The sequence below is a fragment of the Cebus imitator genome, unplaced genomic scaffold, assembly GCF_001604975.1.
Source record: "Cebus imitator isolate Cc_AM_T3 unplaced genomic scaffold, Cebus_imitator-1.0 Scaffold119, whole genome shotgun sequence".
Lineage (NCBI taxonomy): Eukaryota > Metazoa > Chordata > Mammalia > Primates > Cebidae > Cebus > Cebus imitator.
In genome coordinates this window covers 4238684-4261773 of record NW_016107434.1, presented here as the reverse complement: position 1 = coordinate 4261773, position 23090 = coordinate 4238684, and the positions used below count along the sequence as shown (strand labels likewise).

Below are 23090 nucleotides of genomic sequence, written 5' to 3'. Positions count from 1 at the left end.
TTTTTTTTTTTAATTTTTAGTAGAGATGAGATTTTCTATGTTGCCCAGGCTGGGCTTGAACTTCTGGCCTCAAGCAATCCTCCTGCCTCAGACTCCCAAAGTGCTGCGATTATATGCATGAGCCACCATGTCTGGCAGCTGTTGTTTAAAAAAGTGAATTCATGGCCGTGTGTGGTGGCTCACACCTGTAATCCCAGCACTTTAGGAGGCTGAGGTGGGCGGATTGCCTGAGGTCAGGAGTTTGTGACCAGCCTGGCCAACATGCTGAAACCCCATCTCTACTAAAAATACAAAAATTATCTGGGTGTGGTGGCAGGCACCTGTAATCCCGGCTACTTGGGAGGCTGAGGCAAAAGAATTGCTGGAACCTGGGAGGTGGAGGTTGCAGTGAGCTGAGATCGTGCCACTGCACTCCAGCCTGGGTGACAGAATGAGAGTCCTTCTCTAAATAAATAAATAAATAAATTTATGTTTATTGAGCTATGATTTGTGTTGAGCAAAATGCACCTTTTTTAGGCATACAGCTTTTACACATGAAAGCAGTCTGTGACCATATTCACCCCCAACACATAGAACATTTTCATCGTACCAGAAAGTTCCCTAATCTTCCCTATCCTTTCTTGGCCACCATAGATTTGTGGATTTTGTCATTTTCAGAATGTTATGTAATGAAATCCTATAGCATGTAGCCTTTCATATCAGGCTGCCTTCGCATTGCATAATGCATTGGAGATTCATCTATGTTGTTGCATTTACCAGAAGTCTATTCCCTTTTACTGCTCATTCAGCTGATATTTGAGTGTCATTGCACGCTAGCTATTGTGCTAATGTTGTGCATATAGATTAAGGAATAGGGTGGACACCATATCTTAGCTTTTGGGGTTTATATGTTGGGTAATAACAGCATAGTATCGTAAGGGCTGTGATGGTGTAAGTACAGTGTATTATAAAGGAGTACAGAGGAGGAGCATTTAACAGATTTGAAGGATCTTTTTAGGCTTCCTAGAAGAACTGATGTTTAATTTCAGACTTAAGGCTGAATGATTAGGCTCCAGGCAGATGATGAGAGGGACAGTTGCAGGCTTATACCAGTTTCAGAATTGATTGTTAAAAATTCAGGAACTTTGGAATCCAGTGGCTAAATTTTTGATAGCTTGGAATTGGCCATGGTGGGTGTGTTTAGACTGTGGATATTGTTAAGCACATCAAATGAGGACTCTCTCCCAGCCCCAAACGATTTCCCTGCACACCACTGGATGGACAGATATTATAACCAGGAGAGATAATTAACATAAATGCAAGAAAGAATGTGGCATTTTTGAAGAATTAAAATTCAGTAGAGTTGAAGTATAGAGCGTAAGGGAGGGAACAGAGGCTTAGAGAATTCGATGGGCGCCAGATTGTATTGGGTGATATAAGCTATGCTAATGAGCCGTAATGTCCTTTTCTGCTAATTTTATATCTGTGTCAGTTCTGGCATTATTTGGATTGATTCATCATCGTTCGTCTCTTTAGGGGATCATTATTTTCCTGCTTCTGGGCATGCCATATAATTTTTGAGGGCATATCAGAAATTACTTTTACCTTGTTGCCTTGTTGAGTGCATTATAACTTTGTATTCCTATAAATACTATGTAGTTTTTATTCTGGGGTACAGTTAAGTTACTTGGAAACAGTTAAATCTTTTTAGGGCTTGCTTTTAATATTTGTTAGGTGAGACCAGTGTTTCCTGTGGAGTTAATTATTCTCTACTACTACAGCAAGAACCTTTTGAATTCTCTACCCAATGCCTCAGGAATTCTCTGCCTAGTGCCTTCTGTGTTAGGAAGCATGCATTAGGAGGCAGATTTTTTGGCTGTTTCAGGTAGGAGGATATATTTGATCCCTGGCCTCCATCTTGGGTGGATATAAAAGTTATTATACTTTATCTAAAATTAGTGGAGGGAAATTATAGAGAGGTTTAATTAAGATTTGCAGGATCAGATTTGCATTTTTAAAAGATCATTTTGAATATAATACAGATAATACACTGTTCTGTTTATCTGGTGGAGTTGGTGGGGCCTTCAGAATACTAGACTGGAAGTAGGTAAACAAGTTAGAATACAACTGCAACAATTCAGTAAAGAAATAGTTATGACTGGGCTGGGTGTGGTGGCTCATGCCTATAATCCCAGCACTTTGGGAGGCTGAGGTGGGAGGATCACTTCAGCCAGGAATTTGAAACCACCCTGGACAACATAGGGAGAACTCATCTCTTCAAAAAATAAAAAAATTAGCTGGGCATGGTGAATACCTGTAGTCCCAGATATTTAGGAGGGTGAGGTAGGAAGATTACTTGAGCCTGGGAGAGCGAGGCTGCAGTGAGCTATGATTGCACCACCGAACTGCAGCCTGGGTGACAGAGGGGGGCCCTATCTCTTAAAGAGAAAAGAAATATAGTTGAATTGAAAACAGTGTCTGCGTTGTTCAGAAAGTACCTCTGAAGTAGAAAATATAAACCATTGCAGAACAACAATGAAAAAAACAGTAGGTTAAGCTTCAAAGATCGAAACGTCAACCCAAGTCTGATTTTAAAAATATATGGTCCTCACGCCTGTAATCCCAGCACTTTGGGAGGCTGAGGCGGGTGGATCACAAGGTCAAGAGATCCAGACCATCCTGGTCAACATAGTGAAACCCCGTCTCTACTAAAAATACAAAAAAATCTGCTGGGCATGGTGGCGCGTTCCTGTAATCCCAGCTACTCAGGAGGCTGAGGCAGGAGAATTGCCTGAACCCAGGAGGCGGAGGTTGCAGTGAGCCAAGATCGTGCCATTGCACTCCAGCCTGGGTAACAAGAGCGAAACTCTGTCTAAAAAAAAAAAAAAAAACATATATGTGTGTGTGTGTGTGTGTGTGTGTGTGTGTATATATATATATATATATATATATATATATATATATATATATATAGTCATACTAGAGAGCAAGTTCGTTTGAATTCAGAGAGGATGCCCTCCAGTGGTAGAATCCAGACACCTGCAGATGGGTATGAAAGAGCTATCACACTGAGCACTAGAGGAAAGTTAAAGATGGATACATGCTTTCAATAAAATAACATTCTGGAATCTTGCTATGCTATAGAATCAGGGTATCCAAAAGGTAGTCCAAAGTTTAATTTCCGGATAGCACCATTTAAACACATAGATAACATCCAGCAATTGGTATCTAAGGATGTACATACAAGTTAGGAAAAAGTTATGTGGAAAAATGGAAAGCTTTAGAAGCAATTAAAACAGCATTATATTATTTTAAGAAGCAGAAGGGCTTATACTTCTTAATGTATTTAATAAAAAGGCTTTTATTTAATGTAATTGTGTATGTAAATATAAAAGTTACTGATAGGGCTTTCAGGAAACAGGTGATTCATTAAAATTTTTTTTCCCCTTAGTAGACATTTAAGTAGTATAATTCCATGAGAACAGGAACTTTGGGTATCATTCTTTATCACTAGCTTCTGGTCTGGCACATAGTAGGCACTTAACACATGTTTGTGTAAAAATGGATGATGTCAATATTGAAGATGTGTGCCATTTTTTCTCCTTCCCACTTCTTCATGTTAGGAGTAAAATTTGGACATTGGATCTGTTTCAGCAGCTGAATAGAGTAAGATAACAAATAGTTTAAAAGTAAATGTTATCCTTGGACCCGATAATTCCAATTTTAGGAATATATTTCAAGAATAAAATATGCCTAGACCTTAGCTTTATGTTGAAATTTGAATATTAAAGAGCAGGCTATAGGGGAAAACCACATTTGACAGATTTGATGGTGGGAGATGGAGTCTCGCTCTGTCACACAGGCTGGAGTGCATTGGTGCAATCAACCTCCGCCTCCTGGGTTCAAGCAATTCTTCTGCCCCAGCCTCCCGAGTAGTGGGGACTATAGGCTCACACTGCCATGCCTGGCTCATTTTTTTGTTTTTTAGTAGAGACAGGGTTTCACCATGTTCCCAGGCTGGTCTCAAACTCCTGAGCTCAGGCAGTCTGCCCGCCTCAGCCTCCCAAAGTGCTAGGATTACAGGCGTGAGCCACTATGCCCAGCCTGATGATTTTTTTTTTTTTAAAGAGAAAAACCCTGTCACCCCAGCTGCGTGTGTTCTTCTAGTTTGTTAAACTCTTAGTTGCGTTTTCAGTATTAACTGTCAATGGTTTCAGTTTTATTTACCAGAAAAGAGGAGTAAGATTCTAATGAAGGCATGTCAGTGCCTTTGTGTTCTGTAGCCACACTATCCAGTGCTGGTTCTTTCTGGAGATTTGTTAGAGTTCAGTAGCTCCTTCCTGGTTCTTCACTTTTGGTGCTGGTACAACTATTTGAAATTCTTGGCATCAGCCGGGTGCAGTCCTTCATGCCTGTAATCTCAGAACTTTGGGAGGCCTAGGTGGGCAGATCAGCTAAGGTCAGGAGTTTGAGACCAGCCTGGCCAACATGGTGAAACCCCATCTCTACCAAAAATACAAAAATTAGCCAGGTGTGGTGGTGCTGACCTGTAGTCCCAACTACTGGGGAGGCTGAGGCAGGAGAACCGCTTGAACCCAGGAGGTGGAGGTTGCAATGAGCCAAGATCGCGCCGTTATACTCCAGCCTCGGCAAAAAAGCGAACTCTGTCTCAAAAAAAAGAAAAGGAAAAAGTAAAATTCTTGGCATCAAGGTTGTTCCTTCTTCTCATTCTTTTCTGTTTGAGAAGCCTTGAGTTGGAACTTGGTGTCACTGATGAATTGATGGAACCCTATGACCATACTCTCTTCCAGAGAGTGCACACCCCTTTCTGCTGTTTCCATCACCAACTTTAAGACATTTCAGGTAGAGTTCATATTTCTAGTAGTGGTGATGACAGTTTTTATTCAGGAAAGAAATCCAAATAGAACAAAAGTGAATTTCTAAAGAATTCACATTATGCATTGCAAACGATAGTTTAAAAACAGAATCCTCAAGGAAATACTGCTTTCTTTTTTTCTGTTCAAGCTGGAGTATGCTGGTGTGATCATACCTCACTGGAACCTCCAACTCCTGGGCTCAAGCTATCTTCACAGGTAGTAGGGATTACAGGTGTGAGCCACTGTGCCTGTCCTGGTTTTCTATGTTTCTTTTGAGTTAAATGACCTGCGGTTTCTTCTTTCCCCTCGGTCTCCTCTCTAGGGATTTTTTTTTTTTCTTTCTGACAGGGTCTTGCTCTGTTGCTGGGATGCAGGGGTGTGATCTCGGCTCAATGCAGCCTTTGCCTCCCAGACTCAAGCAATACTCTTATCTCAGTCTCTTGAGTAGCTGGGACTACACGTGTGCACCACCACGCTTGGGTAATTTTAAAAACTTTCTTGCAGTAATGAGTTCTCACTTATATTGCCCAGACTGGCCTCATATTTTAGGCCTCGTGTGATCCTCCTACTTCAGCTTCCCAAATTTCTGGGATGATAGCTGTGAGCCACCATGCTTGGCCAATTTTTCCTTTGTAATAGTCATGTTCATAGCTCATCAGCTCATAAGTTCGGACTATTCGCTTGTCTTGGATGGTCATAATTGTTGGAACGTTACATTTTGATATCCATCCTTAGTCTCTTTTCATCTTTTTCCCTTTTTGAGAGTGGTTTAAGAAAATTCTAATTGAAGATCTCTGCCAGTTTTTCTCCTTCCCACTTGTTCTTACTTGAGGTCCTTGATTTACTAGACATTTCTGATTGCAAACAAAGTTTTGCATTTTACCTTTTTGCCCTATATTTTTGGCAAGCTTCATGAAAGTAACATGATTACCCGCCTTGTTTCACTGTTCCCTTACCTTCTTTATGGCACATAGACTACTTATGTTCATTTGTTGAACCTTTTTTAGACTTGTATACTCATTCATTTGCTCATTTATTCTTGCATACACTTACACATTATTCTTATTTCCCTCTTTATTAAGTGCACATTTACTAACTGCCTACTGTGTGCCAGGCACGGCACTGGTCACAGGAGTGGTAATAACAACTGGGCTCTGACAGTTACAGTGCTTTAGTGAAGGTGTGCACATTGCAGAAATTATGTTGGCATTGTGTGGAGCAAGGTTGCATGGAGCCCCAAGAAAGATAAGATCACTGTATGCCTCAAACTACTGAACAAATAATGTGTATTACCCCTTTACCCTTGAGGAAGTTAAAAACCCCAAAAATATGAAACACTTTTTGCATCAATGAACAAAAACCTAGACACTCTCAGTGATGCACAAACATCCCCAGAGCAATATAAGTTTGGTACACTGGAGAGGGAACTTGCCTTAACACCCTGTGGCCACTTGGTTTTATGTGAAGTTTGGTGTCAGCAGAATATAGGTTTTGCATCCGCTTTGCTGCACCTTGATCCCATGGGTAGAAGGCACATTTGTTTGCACATCATTTTTATGACTGAGTTTCCAGTCTCCTCTCAAAGTGTATGCTGAATTTTCCATACATATATGCTGTGACAGGAAGCCACAGCTGCTCTGTTAGTCTCAAAGGACATGACCTGAAAAAGAATAAAAATCACAGTTTGCACATATTTGCACTAATTTTTGACAGGAAGGCTAAACAAAAAATTTAAAAGTTTAAATTATTCTGTGTCATTTGCTCATTTAAATCCCAGCTCAGTAGAATAGTGTTTTTCAAAACTAAAGAAAACCCAATGAGATGAGAAGGCAAGTTGGCTGCAGATTTTTTTTTTCCATGCAGAAACATATTTCATGTCCATTGGGTTGAATAGGAGGGGGGAAAGGCAGAGAAACAGATAATTTAAGGTTTACATTGCAGTGTGAGACGTATTCAGAGGATATTATGAACTTCCTAATTGATCTAATATTATTTTAGAGTTTTCAGTTAAGCTCATAGTGTGCACAAGAACAAACAACAAAACAGACTTGACAAATCAACAATGGGGAGAGCAATAAAAGCAAGACACCTGCTGAATACTTACAGAAATGATCTTGGCATTGTTGGGGAAAGGTTTTGTTGTACTGACTTAGATTAAAAGGCTAGCATTATTTGAATAATGTGGTTTAGAGTTTTTGAATTTAATTTATGTCATTTAAAGTATGTAGTATAGCAGTCAAAAAAGAAGCCAATTTTTATGATTTTGTTAATAGAATAGATTTTTCATGTTTTTATTTAGAAATCTGGAAGATGTTCAAAGTATTAAATGATAATTTTCTGAAAGGTTTATTTTCAAGTGTATAAAAATTAAAATATTTTTGAATATCTGTAAGAAGGACATCTTACCTGAGTTATATCAAAATAGCAAAAAGGAATTCCAAAAGTATTTTCCATAGGCAATTTAATATTAATCACATTTAATTTAAATATAAATATTAAATTAATAAAAACTAACATTAATTTGATTGGAATTACATTGACTATAAATATTAATATTGATATCTTTACAGTTGTAAAGTTTCATCCAGGGATGTTACACATTTCTATTTATATCTTTGTCTTTACCTTTGATTACTCCCTTCCTCAAATTTTATGCTCTAGTAACAGCAGACTGCTTGTAGATCGCACAGTACCTGCATTTTCTCCTTTCTGATTTTGGCTTTTCCTTTTGTTACCATCTCCTTCTGGCTTTTTTCCTGGGCAGTTCTTTATTTTCCGTCAGATCAGGTATCACTTCTAGGAAGCCTCAGCAGACTCTGCCCCAACCTGGATTCACTATGCCCCTCTTCCCCCTGCCACACACACAATGCTCCCGTAAGACTTTTTGTCTGTCATTGTATGTTCTGTAACTGCTTATTTATATGATCCTTAACTCAGGGTGTGGCACTAATCTGTTTAATATTATATTTTCAGCACTTACTACAGTATCTGGCTCTTAGCAAATTTTTGTTAAATGAATAATCAAGGATCTTTCTGTGTAGTTTTATATTTTTATTCATATAGATCTCACCAGTTCTTAAGGTTTTGTTGCTGTTACAGAGGGATTACTTTTTTCTCCTTACAGTTATCTACTTGTTTATTGGTAGTATGTGGAAAAATTATTGATCTAGTTCTTCGTTCTCATCTGCTCTTTCTGGGGGTGAACTAGGTGTGGTTGCAAGATTGCTGATGGTGTTGGTGGGCTTTCAACTCCAGGCATTGGACCTGGAAGCTTTGATTATTTGTTTGGTGGTTTTCACCGACTGAGTTAATTAACAATCAACATTTTGGGTGTCAGACAAGTTATTAGTGAGATACATATAAGCTTCTTGGTGGACCAAATCTTTTCTAAGTAAATTAGCACCATGAGCATGTCATTGTATGTGTAAAACAGTAAAGGGAGAGAGTGTGACCCCCTCTAAGTTTTTGGGGAAATAATTCAGATTTCCTTTAAATTTCATTTTTTCTGTTTCATGTAGTCTTCTCTTATCTTGTTCAACTCTGAGAACAAGGATAGCAGGAGTGTGTCTTTACATTTATGTTATTAACACTCAATCGTGTTTGGCACATGGTTGTGCTAAAAATGTATCAAAAATGAAAATTAATAAATAGAACCATTACTCCTTAAGTCATTCCCATTTTCCCATAGGAAGGTAGTAAACAATATTTATTTTGGTAAAAGCAGTTACATTATGCTGGAAACTAGAATTTTACCCTGTAATTACCCTATGTTAGAATTGAAAAAAAAATGTTGAAACGCACATTGTCTAAAATTAAATTCCAATTTGAGAAGTTTGAAAGTTACAAGTATTTTTCAAAATGATTGGGAGACAACTCATGCTTTAGTGAGCACAGGCCCTCCCCTAGAAGTTGACCCTCATTAACCAACTGCTTCTCAAGTAGGACGCTCCCGTAACTTGTCACAGAGCGTATTTGCTTCCTAACCCCATATTCATTTTCCCTTTTGCTCCGTGGTAATAGAACCTCTGATGCTTGTCTGGGACCATTGCCACCTGAAAAAAAATACTTAGATACTTTGTGGTTTGATAGAACCATGATATATTCTTATACTTAGGATATAGCTCTGTCCAAAAGAGAAATAAGTGGAAATGTTCTCTTGTAGTTTCTACAAAACCTTATGAGATAGGTGCTGCATGCTTTCTGCACCTTTTTCTTCAACTGTTTTTCATCTTGCTGTCTGGAATTTTGATGAGATAGCGGGAGCTCTGGTTCTCATACTGGACTGTGGCAAGAGGGGCCTCCCCAGATGTCAGAGCAGTGGGAGAAGCCTGGTCCCCTTCCTTATCAGCCTTTGACTGCTGGACTCTGGAACTTCATTTAGTTGACATATATATTAGTCCATTCTCACACTGCTATAAGGACACACCCACGACTGGGTAATTTGCAAAGGAAAGAGGTTTAATTGACTTATGGTTCTTCAGTGCTAAGGAGCTTCAGGAAACTTAGTTATGGCAGAGGGGAAGTAAACATATTCTTCTTCACAAGATGGCAGGAGAGAAAAGAGTGAGAGCAGAGTGAAGCTGGAAGCCCCTTATAAAATCATCAAATCTCGTCAGAACTTACTATCATGAGAATAGCATGGGGGAAACCACCCCCATGATTCAGTTACCTCCCACTGGGTCCCTCTCATGACATGTGGGGATTATGGGAACTACAATTCAAGTTGAGATTTGGGTGGGGACAGAGCCAAACCATACCAACAGAGATAGAATCATTTGTCTTGTTTAAGCCATGATGTACAGATCTTTGTTACATGCAGCCAGACCTTATCCTGACACACTATACTACAGATCAGTTCTAAGATCTTACGACTTCATTGTTTATCCAAAGGCTGAACTTTGTATTCCCTTATTTATTCAGCCTTGTCAAATCATCTACTCTCATCTCAGAGTTCTGTGCCAGGGTTGGATGCTGGCCTTGTTCTGAAGATGGTGATCTGAGAATTTTTACTAGGTCATATACAGTGGTACAGGGTTAACAGAATATTCACCAACTGTTTTGGGGAAAACAGCTAGGTTCTAAATTCCAGAATGTCATCATCCTTTTCTCATAAAGCCTAGAATCCCTTTAAGGTACCTTAGTGTATTTGGCATTTCCTTGGGCATAATCCATGCAGATGGGGAAGCAGCTTTTTAGAGGCATTGGGAAGATAGGCACATCCTATTATGTAGTGCTCAATGTGGAAGTTCGATGCTCAGGGGCTTTTTGGGCCCCATGCTTGGTGAGAAAGCTAATTATAGATCACTGTTGAGTAGGAGGAGGCATTTTTATTATTATCCTCTTGTTCTTTTAGCTCAGCCTAAGTTTTACAGTAATCACTATAGTGGCTTGCATGGTCTTCCTCACAAAGACAAAGTGTTAGGTGTCTCTTATTTTAGGGTAAATATTGAGGTGAAGGACATCACATCTTCATCTACAAAGGCTGAATTATGGAAGCTAGAAATTGGAAGTGGTGAGGAATTTTTATGTCTGGTAGGCTGAGCTGTGGATTTTTCCTGGATTGAACTGTGTCAGTGTGTAGACATAGGATCCACCTTGACCCTCCAAATGTGTCCTCTTTCATAGATGAGATGAGAGAAGTTCAGAGAAAGGAAAGATGACATTTTATTTTTTGTAGTAGCCATTGTGGTGACTATTGGGCATTCTCTCCTCCTCTGTGAAGACTGGGATCTTCTCAGCCTTTTTTGGCCTTTGTTCGTTTTTGTGGTTTTTCAGTGACTTGGTGTCCTGGCTGAGGGCATGTTCTAAAGGCTCTGGAATAAATAAAGGAAGATGATCATGATGAGAAGCCAGGAGAATGGACTTTAAATTGAAGTACTTATCCAGAATTGGTCTCACCTTCCTCTGATTTACTGAGTTGTTTCCTAAAGGAGACACCACAAAGATCCAGGTCAATTATATGGTTAAAAGATCCAAGTAGCCAGGATGAATGAGTTCTGGAAATTGCTACTACCAAATTATCAGAACTGGGTGGTGGGCTTGGGCAGATTTTCCATCTTCGACATCCACTCTTCACATATGCCTGATCCATATTCATTCTGAAAGTCTTTGCAGGTTTCTTTCTGCCTGGGTGAAGATTGTCTCCTGTAACCCCTGAATTCTCACTGGACAGCTTTATGTTAAGTGCTTTTGCTTGACTGAAAGCTCTTTGTTTGTTGATGGGGCTGAAAGGGTAAGCTTAAAATTGGCAGCTGTATTATCTATGACTAGATGGTAAGTTTTTTGAAAGCATATTATTACTGAGGAATTCTGGCAAGTTTAGTGTCCGCCTTGCCACTGACCATAAGACATGTGTTAGACCAGTTTGGGAAGTCAGGCAGAGTGAAAATCCTGGATATTATAAATACAGTGATGGGATTGGTATGTCACCTTTATTTCACTAATACTATTGTTATTAGAATACTTAGAGTTCTATAAGAAAGATTGTTTATTTTTAAAAGTACTATAAGCATAATTTTAGGAAATTCCTGAGGTGGTTTCGTAAAAAGAGGAATTCTTTATTTCTTACTTTGGACTTCCATGTCTTCAAACATGTCAACAAATCAAATATTAGTATGCCAAGAATCATAAAATATTTATTGAGCATTTGTTTTTTTTTCTGGGGAACTTAAGACAGCCAAGAAGCCTAGCAGAAACAGTGGAGAAAAATAGCTTTTTTACTTAATAATTTATTATACATGCTATCTGGGCACAGTGGCATGCACCTGTATTTTCAGCTACTTGGGAGGGAGGGTATGGTAGGAGGATCCCTTGAGCCCAGGAGTTTGAGAGAAATCGATGCCAGGTTGTCTTTTGGAGAAGCAAAGTTAAAAAAATAAAATAGAAGAACAAATGCTATGAGCCAAGAGTCTTGGTGTCGAGCTATTAAATGGCCGTGTGGTCTTGGTTAGACCATTGAACATTGATACAGCTAAGGTTCTTCATAACTCTATAAAGTGAGAGTTAGAATGAATGATATCTGCAGTTCCAACTTTTGAAGTCTCTGAATATTTTGTCTCAAATATATTCTGAGAAGGTCCCTGCCCTCAAGAAAATTCAGATTTTTCTCCAGATTTTTTTTCATTTTTTGTTGTTCACAAAGGATGACTCAACTGGAAAATATATTGTGCCAAAAGGAAAAGCCTCCTTCAATCTCACATTCTGAGAGATAATCATTTAAAAAATAGGTCTTAATTAATTTGACTAATTTCTATGCATAAATTAGTATTTTTTGTGACATGTATACTTGTATGTCTCTGTGTGTGTGTGTGTGTGTGTATAATTTATACTATACTGAAGCTTGCTTTTATCATGTAGCAGTTGAGATAATGGGTATCTTTCTGTGTCAGTACATAGACTTAGTAAATAGAGTGCCACTGATTGAATATTGTGGTTCACTAAAACACATTTTGGCCAAATAATCAATATTTGGCTGAAGCTAAAGCTAAATATCATTGTTGTAAAATGGACTACTGGAATACAAAGAAAAAAAACTGAAATTAAGGAAGACATGAAAATTTTAGTAGCCAGAGTTAGACAAATGGGCATACTGATTTCTGACCACTGTCAGCTATTCGATTATTACTGTAGTCACCATACACTATACTACATCTTTGCAATACTAAAGTTGCTAGCCAAACAACTTGTTCCTCTGCCCACCTCATCTTTCACAGAGGTGGGTAGAGGAACAGATGTTGTTTGCCTAGCTCTGGCAGAATAGAGTACTGAGGGTGGTAATGTTGTTCCTCAGCCACTAAGCTGCGTGTCTTCTCAAACAGTAACTGACTAGGTAAGGACTTTATCTCCTCATCAACCCCCACCCTTGGAGATTCATTTGATGGACATGAGTTTCATGGTGCAGTCCTAGAAATTGAAGCATTGTATACTGCTTGAAACATTCTTTTTGTATATTTTCAGAAGCATGTGTAAGATTTCTGCTCTTCTATTTATTTCTAATTGTCTTCTTTTTTTGTTTGTTTGTTTGTTTGTTTGAGACAGGGTCTTAAATCTTGTTCTGTCACCCAGGGTGGAATGCAGTGGCAATGATCTCAGCTCCACTGCAGCCTCAAACCCTTGGGCTTAAGCCATCTCCCGCCTCAGCCTCCTGGGTAGCTCAGACTATAGGCGTAGGCTACCATGCCTGTGTGATTTTTTTTTTTAAATAGCTATGAGTTCTTATTTTGTTGCCCAGGCTGATCTTGAATTCCTGGCCACAATCGATCCCCCCACCTAAGCCTCCCCAAGTGCTGAGATTAGCAGTGTAAGCCATTGTACACCTGGCCTTATTTCTAATTTTCCAACTTTTTTGCTTCTTCACTCAATTACTTGATTTAAAATTCTCATATTAATTTTGGCTCTAGAAATGTGGCAATAGAGCAATGTAGTTGACTGTCAAAACACAACAAAATTGGGTCAATATCTTCTGTGTCTCGGCTTTGATTGCATGCATACCAACTTCAATACTGTTGCTGGAATGGAATGAAATGAGGCTTTTTATCATGTAAGGAAAATGTGAACGCTTCATGTACATCGGTTTTGCTACCCCTTCCCCCCTTTTAAACATATTCCAGTAACTAAACTACCTTCATAATAAGCAGTTATTGGATTTTGTGGACCTAATATTTGGTATTCTTACCTACAAAGTAGTAACACATGACGGGATTTGTATTGTTTTTTAAGCAGGCTGTGTAACAGGGACTAGCTGCTCTTCCATCTTGTTTGAGGATATTGTATTGCAACAAGGCAGTTCTACAATCTTTTATAAGTCATACAATTAGTCTTTAATTAAAGAAGAGGGAAGACAGTGGTATACTCCCTTTGAGCTTCCTAGTTCTTTCTAGTTCTGTTCCTTTCACTGTTGTAATTAATTCTGGACACACAGCTATTGAGACTTATGACTCCTAAGACTCTCAGACTTCTCCATGTTTGTTCCATTGTCAACCGCATTTGGCTGTCACTGTTGTTTTCTGATTTATCTTCTATACTTCTTAGTCAGATTCACCTTGTCTTTAGTATTTGAAAGACCAGGAGCTCTTCTGGAAGATGAATAAAGCTGGCGCAGAATTGAATGTGCTGTGAATGCCCCATGCTATCTTACTTAAAGTGGGTTTCTGATTGTCCATGCATGTCCAAATGTCTGGTATATGAGATACAAAAGTAGCACATTTGGTAAATCACCATACTTTGTGTGTGTATAACAGTGTAACTCAGAAGAATTTTGGTAATATGTTTTCCAGAAAGGCTTTTAGTTCTAGGATTGATAGTTTCGACAGGTTTGTACACTTCGATCTTCAGTGGGAGAATTAGAGTGGTTGGTATTCTATAGTGGTCGGTATTCTATAGTGGTCATTTTACCCAGTTTCTTACTTAAAGTTAGCCAGGAAAATCACTTGAGCCTCAGAGATTATGGCTGCATTGAGCTATGATTGTGCCCCTGCACTCCAGTCTGGGTGACAGAGTGAGAGCTCATCTAAAACATAATAATATGATAAAGGTAGCCTCTAGGCCATGTGCAGTGGCTGATACCTATAATCCTAGCTTTTTGGGAGGTTGAGGTGGTACAATTGCTTGAGGCCAGGGGTTTGAGACCAGCCTGGTCAATATAGTGATACCCCATCTCTACAAAAATAATAATAATAATAATAATAATAATAATAATAATAATAATTTACCTGAGCATGGTGGTGTGTGCCTGTAGTCCCAGCTACTTGGGAGGCTGAGATGGGGAGATCACTTGAGTCTAGGAGTTTTAGGCTGCAGTGAGCTCTGATTGTGCCACTGTACTCCAGCCAAGGTGATAGAGTGAGGCTCTATCTCCACTAAAATAAAATAAAGTAAGCCTCTATATGCTTTATCTGTAAGGATTTTTTAAAGCCTTCTTTAAATTATGTTATTTTGAAGTTTTATTACTGAAAAAAAAAATGTGTTTTATTTACGTAACTCATTTTTCTCCTACATTTTCTTCTTTATATTTTATATTAAAAATTGTCAAGATCATTGGAGGTTATTGATAGTATCATTTTCCTCCAAAAATGATCTACTTTTGTTTGTAGGCAGAATCAGAGGTTGACCTGACTCACAGCTGGACCTCTGACTTGGAGAGGGCTGGTCAATTCCTAGTGTACTCCTGCTTATTGGATGCAGTCATCAGGAGGTCCCACCTGAAACCCTTGGTTTTCCAAGACTATTCCTCATCCATGAGCCCTGAACTCCAGTTTTTGTCCACCTAGTGCTGTAAGACTAGCAGACCAGCAGCTTTACAACCTCCTGGGTTGTCACTTTATGCTCAGTTTTTTAGGCTCTCTTTGCCACCTTTTGAAAATTGATAAATGCCTTAGGAGGATAAGCAGCCCTAAATGTTAGCCTAACCTCCTTGTATGCTTCCCTTTTCTCCAGGAATTTCATCCAAGTTCTCACTGCCTTGGTAGCTCTGATGTCTTCAGATAAGACTTTTGGCTAGCAGGGTGTGGTTCTTCATTCTCAGCAAGAAGACTGGTGGAATGAGATAGTCATTGTTGGAATTTTACCTATATTTATAAGTGAATATTCAGATATTAAAAATAAGTATATATAGTATGCCGCATTTACATTACTGAATCTTATACCAATTATATATATTAATCTGTGAAATCCTATGATCATTTCTAATATAGAAGTACAGGAATGCCATAGCAGCACTGAATAAGGCACTCAGCAATTTGGTCAGTTTTTAAAAATCTATTGGATTTTAAATTCATACATCTGTTATTTACTTTATATCTATATTAGCAATCATATTTCATATATTCTTCCCTTTTCCTATTTTCCTACTGGGTTGCTTTATTCTAATTGATTCTTTATCAATAATATGTGCTACAAATGTTTCTTCTCAGTCTGTCATATTTTGAGTGTTTATAATTTCTGTTACCCAAAAATTTTTTATTTTTATGTATTAAAATTTTTTCAGTAGCCAAAATTTGCCCTCCCACTTCCAGATAATAATAGATTCATCCCTGCTTTCTTGTAATAGTGTTATGATTTCCTTTTTTGTAAACATTTAAATATCTGATTCATACAGAATATGTTTTACACCTGAGAAATGAGATATTGGGAACTAGCCTAATTTCTCACATAGCTGGTCAGTTGCTTTAACACTGTTAAAGTGATCTCTCCACAGGTATCATCTGCTGCTCTTACAATATCTAAGTATCCATATAGCTGAGTCTGTTTCTAGACACTCTTCTGTTCTTTTTTTTTTACCACTGGCTATCCATTTTATTTATTGAGACTTTTGAATACATTTTTTTTAAATCAATAAGACAACTTCTTTGCCCTTTTAAAAAGCATATCTTCATATATTTTAAAAAATGAATTTGAGTAATTTGGACAAACTGAAAATCTTCTTGGGATTGAATATTGAATTTGTAGATCTCATTAGGTGAAATTGGTATCTTGATACTGTTTTTTGTCTTCCTTGTTAAGTTTTATTTTTCAAAGTTTCTTTTAATAACTGTTTATTCCCGATTCATTCATAGGAATTTTTGTATGTTATTGCTATTATGAATGAGATATTTTCTTCCATTTTGTTATTTATTTGTTTGAGACAAAATCTTACTCTGTCACCCAGGCTGGAGTGCAGTGGCGCAATCTTGGCTCACTGCAGCCTCTGCCTCCCAGGTTGAAGTAATTCTTCTACCTCAATCTCCTGAGTAGTTGGGACCACAGGCGTGCACCACCACACCTGGCTAATTTTTGTATTTCTAGTAGAGATGAGGTTTTACCATGTTGGTCAGGCTGGTCTTGAACTCCTGACCTCATGTGATCCACCCACCTCGGCCACCCAAAGTGTTGGGATTACAGGCGTGAGCCACTGCACCCGGCCCCATTTTGTTTTCTAACTGGATTTGGTTTGTATATGACAGAGCCATTTATTTTTTAATGTAAGTTTTCTAACTGAGCCACCTTTCTGAATCCTTTCACTCATTCCTTTGGTATTCCAGACACACAGCATTGTTTCTTCAGATTATCATATCGTCCCCTGCTTTTCAGTGTCGATACCTCTTAATTCATCCTTTTCTCTAATTGCATTGGTTCCTTTTTTAAAAGAAAATGTTAGACCACCATGGTGTTAGTTTATATTTTTAAACATAATCCTGGCTTTCGGTTATTTAGATAAGAGGATTGGTGTGTTTGTTTCTTTAAATAAAAACAAACCCAATACTCTGTTGGTTCTTTTCATCAGCTTCTCTGGCTTTTTAGGAAGTTAGGAAACTTTATAAAACTTCTTTATTTCTTCTTCAAGTTCTTTGCTTAGTAATGAAAGTATTTGACTTTAACTTTTCCCCTGAGAACAACACCTACTGCTTATGGATTGGTTTATATTAATTTATTACTCTTTTCTGTATTCTGATTTTACAGTTTGAGTTCTATTTTTTTCTGATGAAAAAGTCATGTGGGAAGGAATTTAAATTTTTTAAAATTACAGGTTTTTTTTAGTTTTGTGATTAATTTCTGCCTGCTTACACCAGTGACTATGATTTGTATGACTGCTATATTTTAGAATTCCTTTTTTCATGGTCTTATTTAATAGTGCTTTTTAAAAATTAGTATTACATTGATACTTATAAAGCAAGTACACACATCTATCAAAATATATTTGACATTCTCACCAGGTAATTTTTGTAGTGACAATAGAGGTTGATAACTCTTCTCACAGAGACAGTTTAAGTCTGTTATGTTATGCACACCCCCACATACATACCCACAAATACATACAAGGCCTTATTATATTATTCAGAGCCTTTATGTCATAAATTTTTTTCTTTTTTTTGAGATGGAGTCTTGCTCTGTCGCTCGGCTGGAGTGCAGTGGCACAATCTCAGCTCACTGCACCGCCTCCTGGGTTCAAGCGATTCTTCCACCTCAGCCTCCCGAGTAGCTGGGACCACAGGCATGTGCCACCATGCTCGGCTATTTTTTGTATTTTCAGTAGAGACGGAGTTTCACCATGTTGGCCACGATGGTCTCGATCTCTTGACCTCGTGATCCGCCCACCTCCGCCTTCCAAAGTACTGGGATTACAGGTGTGAGCCACCAAGCCCGGCCTGTCATAATTTTTTTTGAGACAGGGTCTCATGCGTCGCCCAGGCTGGAGAGCAGTGGCATGATCTTGGCTCACTGCAACCTCTGCCTCCCGGGTTAAAGCAATTCTCCTCCCTCAGCCTCCCGAGTAGCTGGGATTGTAGGCATGTGCCACCATGCCCAGCTAATTTTTGCATTTTAGTAGAGATAGTGTTTCACCATATTGCCCATTGTGGTCCTGAACTCCTGACCTCAAGTGATGCACCTGCTTCAGCCTCCCAAAGTGCTGGGATTACAGGCATGAGCCACTGTACCTGGCCTAGGTCATAATTTTTTTTCTTTTTTAGACGGAGTCGCCCTCTGTTGCCAGGCTAGAGTGCAGTGGCGCAGTCTCGGCTTACTGTAACCTTCACCTCCCTGATTCAAGCGATTCTCCTGCCTCAGCCTCCTAAGTAGCTGGGATTACAGGCACATACCACCACACCTGGCTAATATTTGTATTTTTAATACAGATGGGGTTTCACTATGTTGGCCAGCTGGTCTCAAACTCATGACCTCAGGCAGTCCACTCACCCCAGCCTCCCAAAGTGCTGGGATTACAGACGTGAGCCACCGCGCCTGCTTCTATGTCATAAGTTTTGAGGAATGAAATTGATTTCCAATGACTAAGAGTAGTGATTTTATCCTATTTTCTTGGTCCTTTTGCATTGCATTTGATCTTACCAGGTGTTAATGTTATGATCTGTGTGTTTTGTAATTTTGGAAATGATGGAGTTGGAGGTATGTTCCAGTTTTATCCTTGTCTCTTTGAGTTTGAGCACTTCAGAAATGGCACTTTTGCTCTAACAGGGAAATTTAGCGAACTGAGAGTTTCCTTTGGCTTTTGCATAATTTTTTTTTCTTTTTCTATTCCTAGGGGACTCCTTCTCACAGTTCCGATTTGCTGAGGAGAAAGAATGGGATAGTGAAGCTTCTTGTCCAAAACAGGTAAGACAAAGAGTTTGTTCGTTGGACATGGTGGCTTATGCCTGTCATCCCAGAACTTTGGGAGGCAGAGGCGGGGGCGGGCAGATCATGAGGTCAGGAGATGGAAACCATCCAGGCTAACATGGCGAAACCCCATCTCTACTAAAAATACAAAAAATTAGCTGGGCATGGTGGCGCGCACCTGTAGCCTCTGCTACTCAGGAGGCCGAGGCAGGAGAATCCCTTGAATGTGGGAGGCGGAGATGGCTGTGAGCTGAGATGGCGCCACTGCACTCCAGCCTGGTGACAGAGTGAGACTCGGTCTCAAAAAAGAAAAAAAAGTGTGTCTTAAGTGTGGACTGACTTTTCTTCAGGTTGAAGGCTGACACCTTTTACATTCTTGTTGTGATAGAGTCTTCGTGTAGAAAAGAGTAGTAATTCTTACACAGTTTATTCTCAGCTAAATTTTTCAAACAATTGTCAGGGGGCTGAAATGACACAGGTCCCTGAAGCTGGAGTTCACCTTTCTACCTGGCCATCTGAGTGAATTATGCAGCACACTAGGACTGGGTCTTGAGGTAGAAACTTGATAGCCGTGATTTTCACAGAGTGGATTACTTTGCCTTTTGACTTTCTTCCTTTGCCGCTCTGACAATTCCCTTTAGAGTTGAAAATTAGTTTTCTCTCTCACTGTTTTTGGTGTTAGGTTGAGAAAACCTTAACCTTATATCTTTAAATAGCACTTCTCCTGCAATTAGGAGAATAGAAGTATAAAATAAGGGCAAATATTCTAGAAGTCTTTTAGCAAATCTAACCTCTAAATGTTTTATTTTGTGTGTGTTTAATATTTTCTTCCCAAGGAGTTGTGATTATTTTCCACTAATAATCTTTCTTTCACCAATTCTTTTCATAAAAGGAATGACAGGTATTGTCCCCTTTTTAGGATGCACAGGGACATAGTGGTGGCTTGTCACATGTTCCCCAAATCCAGGGCTAGAGCATACTGTCTGATAAACTGATTACCATCTGCCCACAGCTTCAGGAGCCCATAGGCGCTCTCCTCCCTGTTCTGCTCCCAGATCAGCTTATGTGCTGTAGGTGGCTCGTTTGATCTCTGGGCCAGTTTTAGGCTCACTTGTTTGGGATGGCCTTCAACTCATACAGATTACGACGAGGGGAGACTCTTAGCAAATGACTGCCTGGCACTTTACAAAGAGTGTGTTACATATGCCGTAGAAAAAGGGGGGAATTACAAACATTTGTCTTGGCTTAAGTCTGGGCATACGCCTCAGGTACTGTTTGGTATTCTAGGACGCATGGAAGATAGATCGTTGAGGAATATGGTGGAAGCCGAACAATTTGCATTTTATCTCCTTTTGAACCACATTGATTACCAAAGAATATTTCAAGTAGCTTGAGAGTTTGAAGTAATTCTAACCTACGTCATTCATCAAAACATAGAGCACTTGTTCATGAGATGTTTTTATTAAATGGAGCTTATTCAAAGTGAATGAGGCAGAGTCCATGCTGTTCATTGCTCTAGGCCCCTTCCCTGGGCACACTGGCTGACCTGTGGTATGGTAGATGCTCAGTAGATATTTACCTGATACATGCAAAAGAATACAACTTAAAACAAGGGGTGTGATAAATGAATTAACAATACTGTGAGAGACAGCTACTTTGGACTGGAAGTGATTAGAATCAGTACCATGGGGAAGAGATCATTTGAATGGGTCTTGGTGGATGAGTGTGACTCTGGTAGGTCCTATTTGTGGAAACAATATGAAAATGGTAAGATCAGGAAAACCAGGTTATGCTCAGAGAAGGGTGAGGCCAGAGTGTAGTATTCCCAGAAGAGGAGGCCTCAGTGGTAGGTCTGAGCTAGTTAGTACCAACAGTTTCAGACCTGAGTGTGAATGCTAGATCCAAGACCTGGGGAGACTATTTCCCTTCTCTGTTGCTTCACCTGTAAAATGGAGCTAATAACAAAATATAACTCAGAGTTGTAAAAAGGACTAAATTAGATAATAAATAAGAAGCCCTTGAGTGCAGTTCCTGATGCACATGAAACACTCAAAATTAGCTCTTTTGTTACTAATATTATTTTTTAACCAAGTTTTGTTGAGCAAGAACATGGAAATGGTTAGATTTAACTTCAGCAGTATTGGGAAGGATGGGGAAAGACTGAACGGATGAGGTGAGAGGTTAGAGGCAGGGAAACCGAGTAGGAGGATGTGATGTTGAACGAAAGGGAAACGACAAGAGCCCTAGGGGTGCAGGCAGTGAGTGTGGGACACGGGTGATTCATAGACAGGACTTGAGTGGAGGATGGGGTCAACTGTGGACACTGGCCAGATGTGAGATACAAGGACAAGAAAGATTTGCAGTGGCACTGTGCTTTCTAGCTTAAGTAACTAGGTGGGTGGTGATGCCATTAATGGAAGGAAATAAGAGCAGAAAGAAGTTAAGTTTGATTTTGAACAGTTACATTTGGAGGTGTTGATAGTACATGACTGAAACTGAAATCTTTTCCCCATCAGAATGATGTCCTGTCTTACTTACCTCCTCACTAAATTTTCTTTCTTGTTGATGAGAGAGAAAAACTGCAGAGAGATATTTATTACACATACATGTGATTTGTTGTTGTTCCTTATGGCATCCCATGTACTCAGTGTGACCAGTAATGCAAGACAATAAGATGAGATGAGAGGTTAGAGGCGGGGATGGCTCACGCCTATAATCCCAGCACTTTGGGAGGGCGAGGTGGGCGAATTGCCTGAGGTCAGGAGTTTCAAGACCAGCCTGGCCAACATGGTGAAACCCTCTCTACTAAAAATACAAAAACTAGCTGGGTGTAGTGGTACACTTCTGTAATTCTAGCTACTTGAGAGGCTGAGGCAGGAGAATGGCTTGAACTAAGAAAGGGGGTTTGCAGCGAGCTGAGATCATGCCACTGCACTCCAGCCTGGACAACAGAGCAAGACTCCATCTCAAAAAAGAGAGGAAAAGAAGAAATATGGTTTGTCTTTGCAGTTAAAGGAAGTAGGAGTTTGATAGGGGAACATGTTGGAAATCCTCAAGGGAATCCTGGCCAGAGAGGGACCGGGCGTCACAGCTTGGCCTTGGCGTTCATTGCTCTGTGGCTGATGTGCAGGGTGAAGGGACACAGGCTGGAAGTCACGGTGCTCTGATCTAGCTTTGTTGGCCTGCATGACCACAGGGGCATCGGTCCCTTAGATCCAAGAGTGGGATTCTCATACCTTTCCTTTGGATAGGGTGGGCACCATGTAAAGAGGGGATGGGTGGGAAGGTAATTTTCTTGGGTGAACAGATTTATTATTTTTTAAATGACCTAGGCTTTTTAAATTCTAGGTGAAATTTCTGTTGACATGGTGACTTATGCAGTAGGCCTTCCTTGAGCATCTGCTGGGTGCTGAGCGCTATGTGGTCATTCCTGAGGGCCTGACTTTTAAAGTCACAGATTCACTGCTTCCCCTACCCCTCCCAGTGAGTCTAGTTCTGTGAGTAAGGCCTGTGAACCTGTATCTTAAAAATCTGCCCAGCGTTTTACTCCACCATACTGTGTACATGTGGTCCCTGGGCCCCAGATGCGAATGGACAGTAAATGCTGCAGATTCTGGGGAGGATGTAAAGGTCTGATTAAAGGCTATATTTTTTTAACTGCAAAGTGAAGTGTATAGCAGGTTCTTTTCTCACTAAAGAGTGTGCCTTTATACAGATACTGAGAATCAGAGTCTAAGGTTCCTGGACAGAGAGACACCTTCAGGCTTGCAGATTCCCACCACACAGACAGGATCCTGTGCACACTGATGGCAGAGAAGTGCGACAGAAAGGCGTTGTCCTGACAGCCAGGACTGGCTCCCTCTCCCAGCATTGGCATGTCTCCTTTCTCTCTACATGCTGCCTGTCAGCATCCTTAGTGGGGGTTGTCTGCTCTTGCCTGTGGCCAGATGCTATAGGCCAGGCCCTTTATTCCAAATGTAAGTGGCCGCCAGGGTTGACCAGGTTGACATGGGAGCTGGGTTACCCAGGCAAAAATAATGCACTGAATACTTTAAAACATGTAGAAAATGCTGTTATTATTCCGATTAAACCTATTTTTAAACTCCACAGTTTAGTATTTAAAAGCAGTTCACTTTAGCTAACTTT

The 23090-nt window shown here is 39.7% G+C and overlaps 1 protein-coding gene across 1 annotated transcript in view; it reads left to right on the top strand.

The window, feature by feature from the left end:
* Nucleotides 1–23090, top strand: part of AVEN (apoptosis and caspase activation inhibitor) — a 166302-nt gene that overhangs the window by 135229 nt on the left and 7983 nt on the right. The window contains exon 3 of the mRNA XM_017539541.2: nt 18871–18941. Coding sequence (XP_017395030.1) covers nt 18871–18941 — 71 coding nt within the window. The remainder of the gene's footprint in view (nt 1–18870; nt 18942–23090) is intronic.